Source organism: Aptenodytes patagonicus, chromosome 7, assembly GCF_965638725.1.
Source record: "Aptenodytes patagonicus chromosome 7, bAptPat1.pri.cur, whole genome shotgun sequence".
Classification (NCBI taxonomy): domain Eukaryota; kingdom Metazoa; phylum Chordata; class Aves; order Sphenisciformes; family Spheniscidae; genus Aptenodytes; species Aptenodytes patagonicus.
Genome location: NC_134955.1, coordinates 14081169 through 14094772, shown reverse-complemented (window position 1 = coordinate 14094772; position 13604 = coordinate 14081169). Strand labels below are relative to the sequence as shown.

Genomic DNA, 13604 nt, shown 5'->3' with positions numbered 1-13604 from the left:
CTCCAATGTAGTGGGTTCTGTAGTTTGGGCTTTTTATGGAACGATAGTTTCTACAGAATATATTAAGGACAGGGCACAGCTGTGTGAATCAAGTCCAGAAAGGGAAATGGCTGAAGGAAAATTGGGGTAATTAAATCGTGACTCTCCTGGGAGCTGTTGGGATATACGCCTTGCAGCTTTTATCATGGTAGCTATTGCAACCATAGTGAAATGCTTACGTAATTTTATGAAAGTGTGTAAGATTTTAAAAGCAACCCTGGGGAGAGGGGCTGTGTTCTTTCAGTCCAGTTTATTGACACACACACTCACAGAACAGCTTACTAGTTGGCCTAAGGCAGAGAGTGCAGCTTCAAAGCAATACTGGGCCAAGTCCTTAGCTGATTTAAATAATTGGTGTGCTCGTTGAGTCAATAGGGCTCTGCCAGCTAACAGCTCTTATTTTGAGTTCCTATGTAAACGAAGACTGTCAGTGGCATTAAAATGGTGTGAAATCAGACTTTGGCCTATGTTCCCCTAATAATGCCATTTGCAGTCTTGAACTTACACACACAAAATAGTGGAGGAGGGAAATAAAAGAGAAACGGGGAATGAGACAGGAGATAAGGGGAATTAATTTTATTTGGATGCAGGTAGATTGGAAAGGTCTGCTTTTAATTAAAGCTCCTCTTTTTGTCCCTACTGTTTTCCTCATATAGTCCATGTTTGTAGAATTTCAATTCTGTACCTTGATTTTAGCAAAAGGGTAGTATTTGCCAATAAAACGTTTGATATAATTGGTGACTGATGTAATGCGCAACTAGAAACTGTTCCCTTATCATTTGGCAGAAGCATTGATTTCAGTGTTTCTGAGTAAATCCAAATATAGTCCTGTTTTTTCAGAGTGATAATACTGTTTGTTGGGAGGGAAGTGGTTCAGCGCTATTATTTAATTTTACCTTGAACAATGTCTTCAAGCAGTCGGCATCTAAATTAATTGTATGTAGCAGAACTGCAGCTTGATGAGAAGAGCTTGTAAGGCATTGCAGAGAAGAACAAAATTGTCAGTAGTTACTGGAAAATAAGCATGAATCTTTTCTTAGAAATTGTCCTCTGCTGTGCTGAGTCTCTCCTGCTTATAAAATCTGCTGGCAGTCATTTTAGTTTGAGTCTCGCCATGATGCAAAACCAAGTATACACTTCCAACTGAACTGATAACATTGGTTTACTCTGCCAAAGGCCATGATGTAAGTGATTCAGAAAAGAGGTAGAATCTTCCCATTAATGTATATAGTTATGAAGATATAGGAATATACTTGGATTGCTTCAAGAGTATTCAGTAAAATAACTCAGTGGAATTTTTCTTGCATGCATGAAAATCTTCAATGAGTTGTGTAAAATCTCCAGTTGGTTTGCTGAAACAACCAAAGTTATTTCAAAGGTCTGATGGATGACAAAACTTCTGCACAAGTAAATTTTAGGCGGGTATTTTCAGATGTTTCCAGTGAGTTGAGATGTGTGGATTTTTGCTTGTAAAAGTAGAGATATTTTAAAAAGTTTAGCGTTCCTTAAAATCAGGACACTTTAATTAAATATATAAAAGCAGAGACATCTGAATATGTCATTCTGTACATCCCAGTGGTAGAGCCACACCAGCTGGAGCCTGGGGGTGTCCAGTTCTTGGCACCTTGTGGTACATTGTTGGCAATAGTCCAATGAGAATTTCCTTTCTGAGATTCCTTAGTGTGTGTCCACAGACCTTCACTTGAAAAAGGTAGAGGGGGAAAAATGCATGTGACCGAAAAAAAATAAAAGTAGCACAAAACATGAGGAGATGGACTTTTGGAGGTGTCACTGTTTCATTTACTGGAGTTAATGCTAAAATGGGCAATCAGGTTTTACTGAGTGAGTTGGAAAATATCGCCCTTTACTTTTTCAAAAGTAGATGACGACTTACTGAAATATTTGGCCCCAGTTTCTTCTGTGGGAAAAAGAAAGCCTCAGATAAAAATAAGACTTTAGGCCTATTTAGATTTTAGAGGTTGTGTTTTGAGACGATAGTGCAATACTGGAACGCTTTTGTGAAAAGCTGGTCAGAAAGGCATCAAATCATGTTTAATGGAAGAACTTGTATTTTCAATGGATTTGGTTTTGCTGCCCATGTTATTTCTTTACTTTCTCTGCCTTCATAGCTCAAAAATTTGCATTCATGCTAATGTGTTTGTTTTTTACCATGCTCATCTCTAAGCATAACATATCTGAAGACTTTGAAAACCACAGCACTGCTAACAGATGCTCTTACTGGCAGCTTCTTCTCGTTTGCTTTTGTGCTGGCTCTGGAATAAATGGAGTTGGTCCCATATATTTAATTTTGTCTCTCATCAAAATGTGTGACTGCATTGTATGATTTTTAAATTACAACTACTTTATTTTGGGATCTAGCAGTAGCCAAGCAATCTGGTTAGTTTCTTAACAAAGGGATTCTTTTTTAAAATTGCATTAAGGTTGCTGGCAGCCAGTGCTAGGAGTGGTTTTGGAAACCTCTCTATTTCCATTTTTCCTGTTGTCGGAGCTTCTAAGACAAAGCTAGAATGTTTGGCAGTGCCAGTGAAGGTTGGAGTTTCAAGATGTTTTTTGAGTTGACTAACAAATAAGTTCCCTGGGCTGCCACTGTGTCTCTCTGTTGAAGAAGTTAACTTTAAAAATACAGAACATGATGAACTCTTTTCTAAACATTTTTAGGAAACAAATGTCTTGGGGTTTAAAGGACCTCGTAAAATGAGTGTGATCATACCGGGAATGAATATGGACCACGAAAGAGTTTCCATCAGACCACGAAATGTAAGTCATACCATCAGTCAACGATAAAGATTACTTGAATTCTTTTTCAGTTAGAGTTGGTTTTTTGCATTTCTGAAGGTTTAGAGGTTAAAAGAAACAGTATTTGAACAATTGCAGAACAATGGGATGTGTGACTAGTTCTATGACTCACAAAAGCACTACAAATAATGATGCATTTTGATAACAAAAGATACAACTAACCTTTTCCAAGCTGTGGAAAGGACTCAAATGCACATTCGCAATAAGATACTCAGAGTTTCATTTGATGATACTGTTTTGAGGATTGAGGGTGACAGTTTAGTCTTTGGGCTAGGATTTATGAATGGTATTTTTTGTCCTGTGAGAGTGTTAAACTGAAGTGTGTATCTATGGTGTGTGCAGGAACATGAAACACTTCTTGCAAGATGGCAGAACAAAAACACAGAGAGTGTCATTGAGCTGCATAACAAAACACCAGTCTGGAATGATGACACCCAGTCCTATGTTTTAAATTTCCATGGTCGAGTCACACAGGCCTCAGTGAAAAACTTCCAAATTATTCATGATAATGATCGTAAGTATAGCTCTCTGTCTGTAATGTGTAGAAACAGTACTGCACACACAGTCTGACAGTGATTCTGTCCTTACTGTTGTTACCTGAGTGAGTGTAATTTAGTTATGTGGGTCCAACTTAATGCTGCTCTGCCGTGTGGCTATGACATTGATGCAAGTTGGGTGTTTAAATGCTCATGCTTGAGATGGGTGATTCTGCTATGTGCTATCTTAGTTTTCTCCCTTGGCTGCCCGGCTTATGAACTGAGCAACAGTTTAGAGTTGTTTCTGCTCTCAGAGCTGTGGTACTTCCAGTCAGCAGGACTGTGGGGCAGTATCGCTCCGCTCAAGCACTTGTATCACACAATCCTTCCTTGTTTTTTTTTGTTCACGCTGGTCCCCATATACTGCCCAGCTGGAGATGGTGGCAGTCAGACCGGTCCCACTGCACGTCCACGTTGCCATTACTACTCTTTGTAGCATTAGCCCTACAGAACACCCTGAAAATGTCAGGATTGCCTTTCACACATCACTAGGACCTTACTGATGTGCTGCTTTCTGCCAGCAGTGTACAGCCCCCTTTTTTCTCGGGCTTAGGTACAGTTGTTGGAGCAGGGATAAAGACAAGTGCTCGAGTGGACTGATACTGCCGCACTTTACACTCACTTTAGGCAGCCATAGTCACTAGGTGCTGGAGCACTTTGGGCTATACCAGTGCCACGCTTAAACTGCGGGGGAATATTGGAAACTGGTGAAAGTGGCTCTGCCAGTCTCTGAGGGCAACACTGAGTTTGAAACATTGGTGTATGCTTTTGCTGCATTTTATAAGGTGAAACAATTACATCTGCTTCTACAATGAAACATTCAAACTGTGAATGAGGCGAGTTTTCCTCTTGCTGACAGAGTACGAAAGGGGAAAAAAAGTTGAGGAAGAATTTCTGAATATGATATAACAGAGAGACATGATTAGGTCTAGATCACAATCATGCCTTCTCTTCCCCCATTATCCTTGCTTGTCCACTTGCCTGAAGTTAAGTAGGAATAGGATTAATTGGTTCTTGGTACATGTGAAACTCAGCACTAACTCTATATAAAAGGCTTGAGCATTTTATAGAGAAGCAATTTTCTCTCTGTGTTTGAAAAAAACACTTTTTATCTGTGTAATTTTTTTGAAGACAGTAACAAGTCTTGCAATCCTTTATCACTCAACTGTTTCTCACTCAAGCTATCCTTGCTTCTCCCTCTGATATCAGCACGCCCACTTGCATGAATAAGTGTTGCAAAGTTTGATGAGTGAGCATGTTTTGTTTGTATTTTATTGAGCTGGGCCAGAGGATGATGTTGAATGCATACTTATTTAGTAAGGGCTGCAAACAAAAATAATGCTTTGTCACTTTTTATGACCTTTCTTGCAGCTGACTACATAGTGATGCAGTTTGGCCGCGTGGCTGAGGATGTGTTCACCATGGACTACAACTACCCAATGTGCGCACTACAAGCCTTTGCTATTGCCCTTTCAAGTTTTGACAGCAAGCTGGCTTGTGAGTAAAGGGGCATGGGTGAGCATCCTCTCAAAGGAAGCAGTTTGCCATATGATTCCCAATTCCTGCTGGTGTCCTGCTGGTCCATACTAAACAGGTCGGGGAAAATGCCGTTGTGGAGGACCACTCTATTGCTGAAGAGAAAGTAAAAGGAATCTTCTAAAAAATTCAGGACATTCAGGAAATAATATTTTCCTTTTTTTTCTGTCATATTTTTCTGGAAGTGGCATCAAGTTTGTGTAAATAGAAGTTCTATCTCATGTCCTTGATTATGTTATGGAGATGTGCCATGATGTACTGTACCGTGGCTCTAGTAGCACCATTATAACGGTGTCTTTTTTAAATCCAGAAAGGGCGTGCACGCTCGAAAAATTTCTTTTTACATATAAGAATTATTCTGAGGCTGCAATCATACCTCAAGGTTGCATTTCTACATCAGCTAATCAGAGCTTCACATCATCCACCGTAAAAGAAAGATCACAAAAAAGATGCACTTTTTTGAATTTGCAAGGATCTCGTGTAGTATAAAGCCAAGTCTGAGGGCTGAAAAACCTATACTGGACTGAACTTGATGCATTGCTATTGTATATGTAGAAGGGCATGATGAATTTTAATTGCAGTAGGAGGAAACGGAGAAGTAGAAAGCACAAAATAATGTTGCACAAGTCACTTGAATTCTAAGCTGTCATTATGTTTTAACATCTACATGCTTTTTAATTTGTTTCAAATGGAAATGTATTTGGAGTACAGAAAAGGAAAACGTCTAGATGCCAAGAAAACATAACTTACGTTGAATTTGGCATGTCGCGTGTTGGGAATTTATATCCTTGTATTGCTGTGGTAATTCAAACACATATTTTGTATGAAGTGATATAAACAGTTGGATAAAGGCTCTCTATAGAGAACCTTATTATTTTGAACAGGCTGTGTAAAGCTGAGGAAGGTAAATGGAAATATTTTATTAAATTTGTCTGGCCTTTTGCGATTTTACAATGTGTTGATTGCATTTTTTGAACTTTCAGCAACAACCACTTTTCATATTTATTTCCCATTGTAAGAATGCTTGAAATCGATTGAAACTGTGTATGTTGTTCTCTAATGTAAACGTGCCAGCTACTGAGCTAAATCCTTCTAGGCAAATCTAGTGTATGCTGTATACAAATGAGACACTGGCAGGACACAGAATAGCTTAAAATAGTGTGGATTTTTTGTTTCTTTTTTTCTGATTTATCTGGAATATATAAAGAAATACCATTCCAAAACACAAGCAAAGAACAAGCCATTCTCTTCTCTTCCCTTCTGAACATCTCGAAAGCCAAGAGCTGCAACTGAAAGCACACTGTAAAACACCTTTAAAAATAAGGAGTCTGTCTGCCATTGTTCTGTACAATGTTATCCTAAACGGCACACAAAGTAATAGAATTTATATGTAGTTCACCAGAAGGGTATTGAAATGTGAGTGAAGAAGTAGTTGCGTTTTATACTGTGTGTATTCAGATCCTCTTTTTTACTCTTTATAGACTCTCGCACAACCAAAGATTATGTAATGAGAAAATGAGATCAAATCTGCTTGTCTCATAGCTGTCAGTCCCTTTTTGACTATAGGGGACAGGCCATAAGGAGAGGTTCTGCCATTTGGACTGTATAATTTCAACTAATAAAAGAAATATGCTCTCTTCTTCATATTTGCTTTCAGGTCTCCTTCCCAGTATGCAGACAAGGAAATTTCAGATAAGAGATGAAAATAAGTAATTGCCAGCATTTTTTCTAATCTTTTTTAAAATCTATGGAAAAAAGTCTGCTGGCTTTGAACAGTGTTTTGTTCATGGACTCAGCCTGTCAAATGTCAACTTTAAATAACAGGAAGCTCTGTCATTTTTTTCACATCTTTTTGCAAGAAGCCTTTCCATGCAATGGTATAAAATGGGAAGACACCTTTTGTTTGAGAGAAACGAGCAGTCCGTTCCCTTAATGAATGATCAAAATGATGAGTCATGAGCTGCAGTGTGATACTTAGGCTTTGCACATGGATGCTTTGTTTTCCCCTGTCGTCGGTGGTTTCCCACTTCACATCCCCATCTGTGATCTCACTTTGAATTTTAACAGAGAGGGCCCTTAGGCCTTTGGTGACCTCATGTCAGTCTTTAAAAACTAGCTCGAATGATAACCAGAATTTTTTGTTTAGACTACTGCAAAACCAGACAGGAATTCCCACTGATGGTATTTAGGTGTGATGTGGATTTCAAGAACCCTGCAGCATGGGAATGGTTGAATCTGCATGGCTTTAATTCTGTGGCTCACCAGTCATACGTTTTCTTTAAAGCCTGAGAAGGTGGCACCTGACATAGCTTTCTGCCTCTCTCTGTGCACAACACCGTGTCAAAGGAACTAGGTGTCTTATGGTGCAAATATATGATCCGTTGGCTTTAGTAGTGGAGTTGGTTTAGGAAGGGTTATTTTTAACATGGATCGTAACAATGGTCTGACTTGCATCATGGCCCCGCAGGGAACTGGCACAAAAAGGAAGCTCATGTGCAGTGAACTCCTGCACAAGGGTGAGAATGAGGGGCTGGGGAAAGGCAGAGAGTTCAGCTTCTTGGGACAGTTTTGCTGCCAGCACATTGTGTAACTTCACTCTCACTGCACGTTTTTCCCAGGCCAGGTATTTTTTTAACCTGTAAGCATGCCAGGAGGAAAGTGGTGACTCAAATTCCCATCATCTTAACAGAATCATACAGGGACATCAGCCAACGAGCTGCTGAGGAAAACATTCCCCACCATAAATTGAGGTCACTAGAGGGGGATGTTAACGTGGGACTAAGAGGAATGAGGAGCTTTCATTAAATCTGGTTCAGTTACAATAGGATTTGTGCCTAGTGGCCTTTGCCAAAACCCTAATTCCTCACTGTTGTTGAGCGAGGTACTGTTCTTTTGATCCACTTGACCATCGCCATCTGCTCTGAAAGCAGTTTCTTTTAATTCTGCATTATATAATTTCTGATGGACACTTTCTGGTGAAGGGCACTACTGCAAGGTGCTATCACATGTTTTCCAGCGCACCTCCAAATTTTGTTTTCCTAACTTGGTAAAATCACAGCAGGTTCTGTCTTAACATACAGTCATATCTGAGATTACACAGTCCTCACAAAGTTTCATTCCCCCCGCCCCAGCAATAAAATCTTGGCACCAGTATATATTTTCAGAGATACATCCATACTAAAGTAACTGAGGAGTAGTTAGTGGCACACTCATATTAGTAGTATCTTCTGCAGGGCCTGCATGTCAGTGCGCCACAGGGCATAACCTTGTTTACTTAGTGTGACAAAGAATATAATGGCACCGAGCTATGCATTTCTTTCACATAGTCCTAGTGAGTGTTTGGATACAGTAGATTTAATATTATTTAAAATCCCAATATTGATGATTTTTTGCATCTGCTGTTGATTTTGGCAGAGCGTTGTAAACAAATTCCTTGCCTGAATTGCTTATAGGCAAATACTGCATGCTTTAATGAGAGTTCTTAATCTAACTTGTCACTCTGTTTACATCAAACAGTTTCCTCCTGGCCCTTTATCTAATTTTCTTCATCTCTGATGTTCTGTTCCTTCTCATTCTCTTCACAATCCCTTTATCTTTTCTTCAAGGATGTGCAACTCAAAAGTGTTTATTTTGACAATATTACTCAGTGATCTCTCCACAGATGAATAATGCCTTCGGTGCACATCCAGTGATGCTCCTACAATAGAAGCCTTATCAGAGGTGTGAATTTGGCCCTTCGGCTTTTCAGTAGAGTAAATTAACACATTAAAAGGTAGCAGATAAAAAAGCTTGCCTAAAATGTAATCAGAATTTTTCTCAGTAAACATTCGGTAACCAGAGTTTCCAAACCATTGGTTGCAAATCAATGAGCAGATCTGTCCACGAGCCTGGAGGCAGGCTGCTAGACAGATTCCCTTTGTAGTGCTGCCTTATTTTTCCTTTCTCAAAAGGTTGAAAGTAATTTTGTGAGCTGAAGTGTGTTGGTGCCCTAAAATAGAGTTTATTTTTTAGAAGCTAGACGTCACTCCTTTTGGAGGATAATATATGGCACATAAAATAGTAATATCATAGGCCATTGTTACAAATTCTGATGCTAAGAAGTCTATGTGAATGATTTTGTAATAATTACTGGGCAAATCTCTCACTATTCAAGTTGCCTTACTATAGTGCTGGAGTTCCCAGCTGGCTGTCCTCATGAGGTACTAGAACTGAAGGAGCTTTAGTGAAAAGGGCTCTGTAATAAAACCTGGTAGCTGCACAATCGAAAAACATTATTGTGGAGTCAAATGACACCACTGAGTTTTGTCGGTCATGGTGAACCAATGCCACCAATTCGAACTTTCTAGTGTTTTGCTCCCTTTTGATGAACAAAAGGAGGGACTTTCAACAAGCAGAGACGACAGTGATGTCTCTAGAAGGACCTACTTTTCTACCTATAAAAATCTTACCCCTGCCTGAGTGCTGCCCATTAAAAAAGGAAATCAATCCAGTCCTTAGTATAGAAAAATCGCTCCCAGTTCTTGTATCTTAGCTTTTTACAAATTTTATTATAAATTTATTAGTGATTTCACATAAGGATACAAGGACTGGATGTCACACAGCAAACGAGTTCTGTCCCTGAAGAGATGATGACTCTAGACCAGTATGAGAATATTTTGTCTTTGATTATTTTAGTAGGATAGGACAGGGGGTTGCCTGGTGTTTTTGACAGAGAGGGTTTCTCCTGATGTGTGGCAGGTGTCAGAGGGAAGATTTGGGGTTTGATCCTGTGGCATTCTAACTAGTTCCCCCATACTATCTCGTTGCTCTCCTAAAGCATCATTTGCAAGATTTTTCCTGATTTTAGAGAAGCATGTGCTCACCAATAAAATATCTTTGCTTGGCAAATAAGGACAGCACATGTGATAAAACAGCAGTCACTGTCATCACGGGGCTGATGACAGATTTCTCAAAAGGCCTCATTTTGATTACAAGACGAAAGTAGTTTTATACATCTAAACCTTGCACTAGAATTTATCTAACTGTAGATGCAGGCTTCTCTGGTATGTGCTACTTAATGAAAACGGGTTTCTGTTGTTCTTCATGTATGAAATGTACCTTCCAGGGTTCTGCTCTGTAAGTGTTTGAAATTAACTATGTAGATATTTTCAGTTCTTTCTGTTGCTCGCCAAGGAACTGAGAAAAGGATTTGCACAACTATCTGGATGTTTTGGTATTTTGCTATGAACTATAGCTCAGTAGCTGATACACACAAATGCCTGTATATTGGATGAAAATGCATTAAAACTTATTTTATATGTTGTGTTTTATTTAACTGCCTAGAAATTTTAGATTCCTCCTTTTCAGTAAGGGCATGTTTATCCATACCTTCACTGAGAAGGCTTGAATTAACTGGCTCTCTTGAAACTGTTTAGTGGAACCCGTACACTGGTTTGCTAAACTGCATTAGGAAGAGGACGCAGTTCAGAAAAATTATGCTTACGTTTTTGAGAAGAAGAACCCCTTGCTATTCACTTTATAATTGGATTACTGAATAACACTGAAAGCTTATCATGGTTTTATTTAAGTCTACAATGGCAGTTTGAAAATTACTCTGACCAAAGCTTGCTAGCATGTGAACTGGAATGCAGTCCTACTTGAGAGTCAGAACCTAGCAAGTACCATTGAATAGTCATGCATCTATTCGGTGCTTAGGTGCTGCTTGCATGCAAAAAAAGTCCTGAAGAGTCACAAGTCTGTGTTAAAATCAGCCTAATCTTTTAGGCTGTCCAATAGCTGTTAGAACACAGGCCTGGGGATCAGGTGACCTGGGTTTTAATCCCAACTGACTGTGTGACTTTGTGCAAATCTTGTAACCTCTTTGTGCCTCAGTTCCAACGAGTTGAACGGAAATAATAGTTTTTGGACCTGCCTTCGTCCCCGTTCTGCTGAGAGGCTTCTCAGAAGTGTTTTGAGGCTGGTGGATGGCAGGTGTTGGCGTGCTAAGTACCCTATTTAATTCTCACTGAAGGAACTGCAGTAAAATAGGAACAGTTTTCTGCCACCTATGTAGAAACAGAATAGCTAACCAATCTCTTAGGATAAAATCTTGACACGGTTGAATTCTATGGAAAATTTGTCCATGATTTCAGTGAGGCTTGAATTTTTTACCTTGTATCATTTTTGGTCACTAAATGTGCAGAAAAAACACTAAGGACAATCTATCTGATACACTTTTCCTTCTCACAGTGATGTGTTGTTGGTTGTGTTTTGGTTTGCACCATCAGTTGTTTTAAAACTATTACTCCCAAACACATTGCAGTAGTTCAGTTAATGTAACTGAACCTATTTATGCTTTTATGTAGCAAACTGAGACACTTGGCGATTGTGCTGCAAATTGCCTTTTTGTACTTTTTTTTCTTTCTTGGATGTGACTCAGCTGTTCAAAATTGTTGTTACTGCAGACTTTGACTCTGTCACGCACATCTGATTTAAAAACAATGAGCCTCGTGATTTATGACTACCTTTATACTCACATGGGATGTTTACAATGCAATCCGTTTCTCACATTTGACCCCGTATCTGTAGCTTCTTACTGAGGTTATCCCAGTTGGCACAATGCCATTAGAAGTATCAGTAATTTATAAAGTGAACTCTCTCAAAGAAACAGAATGTAATTTATAAACATTTTTATAGATTTTAACGCTTACAGATTGGGTGAAATTACAAGGAAATTATTTGTTCAAAATTTTCTTTCATTAAGCTTGTTTTGAAGTTTGAGCTCTCATTTAAGCAGGAAGCTCCTGATCCTGCAGCTCCATCCGTGCAAGAAGAATACAGTGTGGCCTATGCAGACTGCCAGACTTTGGCTGCAGGAATCTGTCAGTGTGACGAGGACAGAGTAAGTGATGGGATTTCCAAAGTCCTAACAAGAGTGCACTTCCTAATTCTTTTAGGCACTCTTGAACATCATGTAAGAAATCATGTACCTTTCCTATGTTGACTTACCAAATAATAGCAGGAATATTTTCACTCCCTTTGAATATTTAAAAAATAAAAATTTTTAAAGGCTATGCTTACTATCTAAGCAAGTGTAATTTTATCAGACATTTAGTCTCGATGTCTTGGAAAATTATGTCCTGAGATTGCTTATTTTGCCTGTGCAAAAAATCTCACAAGTACACAAAACCAGAGTACGTTTTGTGACAGTGGGCTTTGGGCAATGCTCATGCTATGAAGTTCAGTGTTCAAACAAGTTTGTGCACTCTGGCACCTCGTAACAGGAGGTTTTCATTCCAGACTGGGGACATCAGAAGATAACCCAATTATTACCATCCTGTTCTCTTCCCTAGGGAGAATCTCCTGTCCTCACTGGATAGAAGTAGAACTATATTGATCCTGATGTGCCTTTAAACATTGGTATTTTTTAGCTATTTTAAAAACGTTTTCAAAGATGTAGCTTGAGCTCAAAGAAAATAGTCTTTGAAGTAGCTATGGGTGTACCAAGTCGATTCGGTTGAGAGGCAGCTGCCTTTTCTAGCAATATTCTCAGTTGACATATGAGCAGTACTTGATAGTCCTGCTGGAAAAACATGCCGTACATGTTATAATACACTTTCCTTGGGTTTTACCTTCCGATAGTGCTTTTTTGCGCACCACTACGTTTATTTCTGAAGGTCAGTACTTCCAGTGCTAAACACAAATAGAGCAGTGTTTTCTACTAAAGTCTCTGCCTCATTTTCTGTTGCCTTACATGTGGAGATTTGGTATTTGGTACTAAAAATAGAAACTTTTCATTTAAGAAAAAAACAGGCTTTCTAAGCAAAATCATTAACTTTTAGTGCTGTGAGCCTGGATTGACAGAAGGCTATTTTTCCAACCAGGAATCTTACTACTGGCAGAGTAGTGTGTGCCATGAAACATCTTATTATACCCTGTTGCATACTACATCTGGGGCACAGCGTTAGGACCTGGTCCAAAGATACAACCCTCTCTCACCAAAATGGCACCACTTTTCTTTTTGGAAGGCTTTCTGTTGATACTTTAATGCTTATTGCAGTATCTTCCATCTTGGGGCCAATCTGTGATTAGGTTAGTAAATATCAGCCTTGACAAACATCCACAAACTAAAAACAATGCTTCACAAAGACGCTACATATCAGCTAGTAAAGCCTTACAGCAGTCCAGGAGCAACAGGTAAGTATTATTACCCTTTTAATGGTAGTGAAGCTGTGTTTATAAAAGCAAACAGACAAACAAAGAGTTATTTTTAGAGCTGGCACTAGAACTAAGTTCTTAGTCTCTAAACCTGTGTTCTGGCTATTGCCGTGGGTGACCAACTAGTAGACAGAGGGTCTCTGTTTTGAACTTCATTGTAAAGACTAAACTGTTTCACTTCAGTTTGGAATACTGGAAAACCAAACCACATTACGACAGAGAGTTCTCATCAGGCAATTGAAATTACACTGAAATCAAGTTTCATGCATATTAATTTATGAGGATGGCCCAGAGCAAACACGAGGGTGCTATGCAAGTGTCAGGAACTGAAAAGTTGCTTACCAAATAACTTAAATCAGGCCCACTGAGTTTTCCTAAGTAAAAAAACAATGGGGCTATATTTCATTCCTAACTGTATTTATTTGGAGAGTCAGTGTTTTATAATGTAGGCTGAAATTATAAAAATGCTGTGTACTGTTA

The 13604-nt window shown here is 39.0% G+C and overlaps 1 protein-coding gene across 8 annotated transcripts in view; it reads left to right on the top strand.

The window, feature by feature from the left end:
* TUB (TUB bipartite transcription factor) overlaps positions 1-10225 on the top strand; it is a 165830-nt gene extending 155605 nt beyond the window's left edge. For 7 of the 8 annotated variants that reach the window (XM_076344048.1, XM_076344050.1, XM_076344047.1 and 4 more), the window contains 3 exons: positions 2719-2817; positions 3199-3370; positions 4764-6572. In XM_076344048.1, coding sequence (XP_076200163.1) covers positions 2719-2817; positions 3199-3370; positions 4764-4897 — 405 coding nt within the window. In that variant the 3' untranslated portion in view covers positions 4898-6572. Of the gene's footprint in view, positions 1-2718; positions 2818-3198; positions 3371-4763; positions 6573-6774 lie in introns of those variants that run through there. The other variant, XM_076344055.1, reaches the window with a different exon arrangement.
* Positions 10226-13604: the final 3379 nt, after the last annotated feature.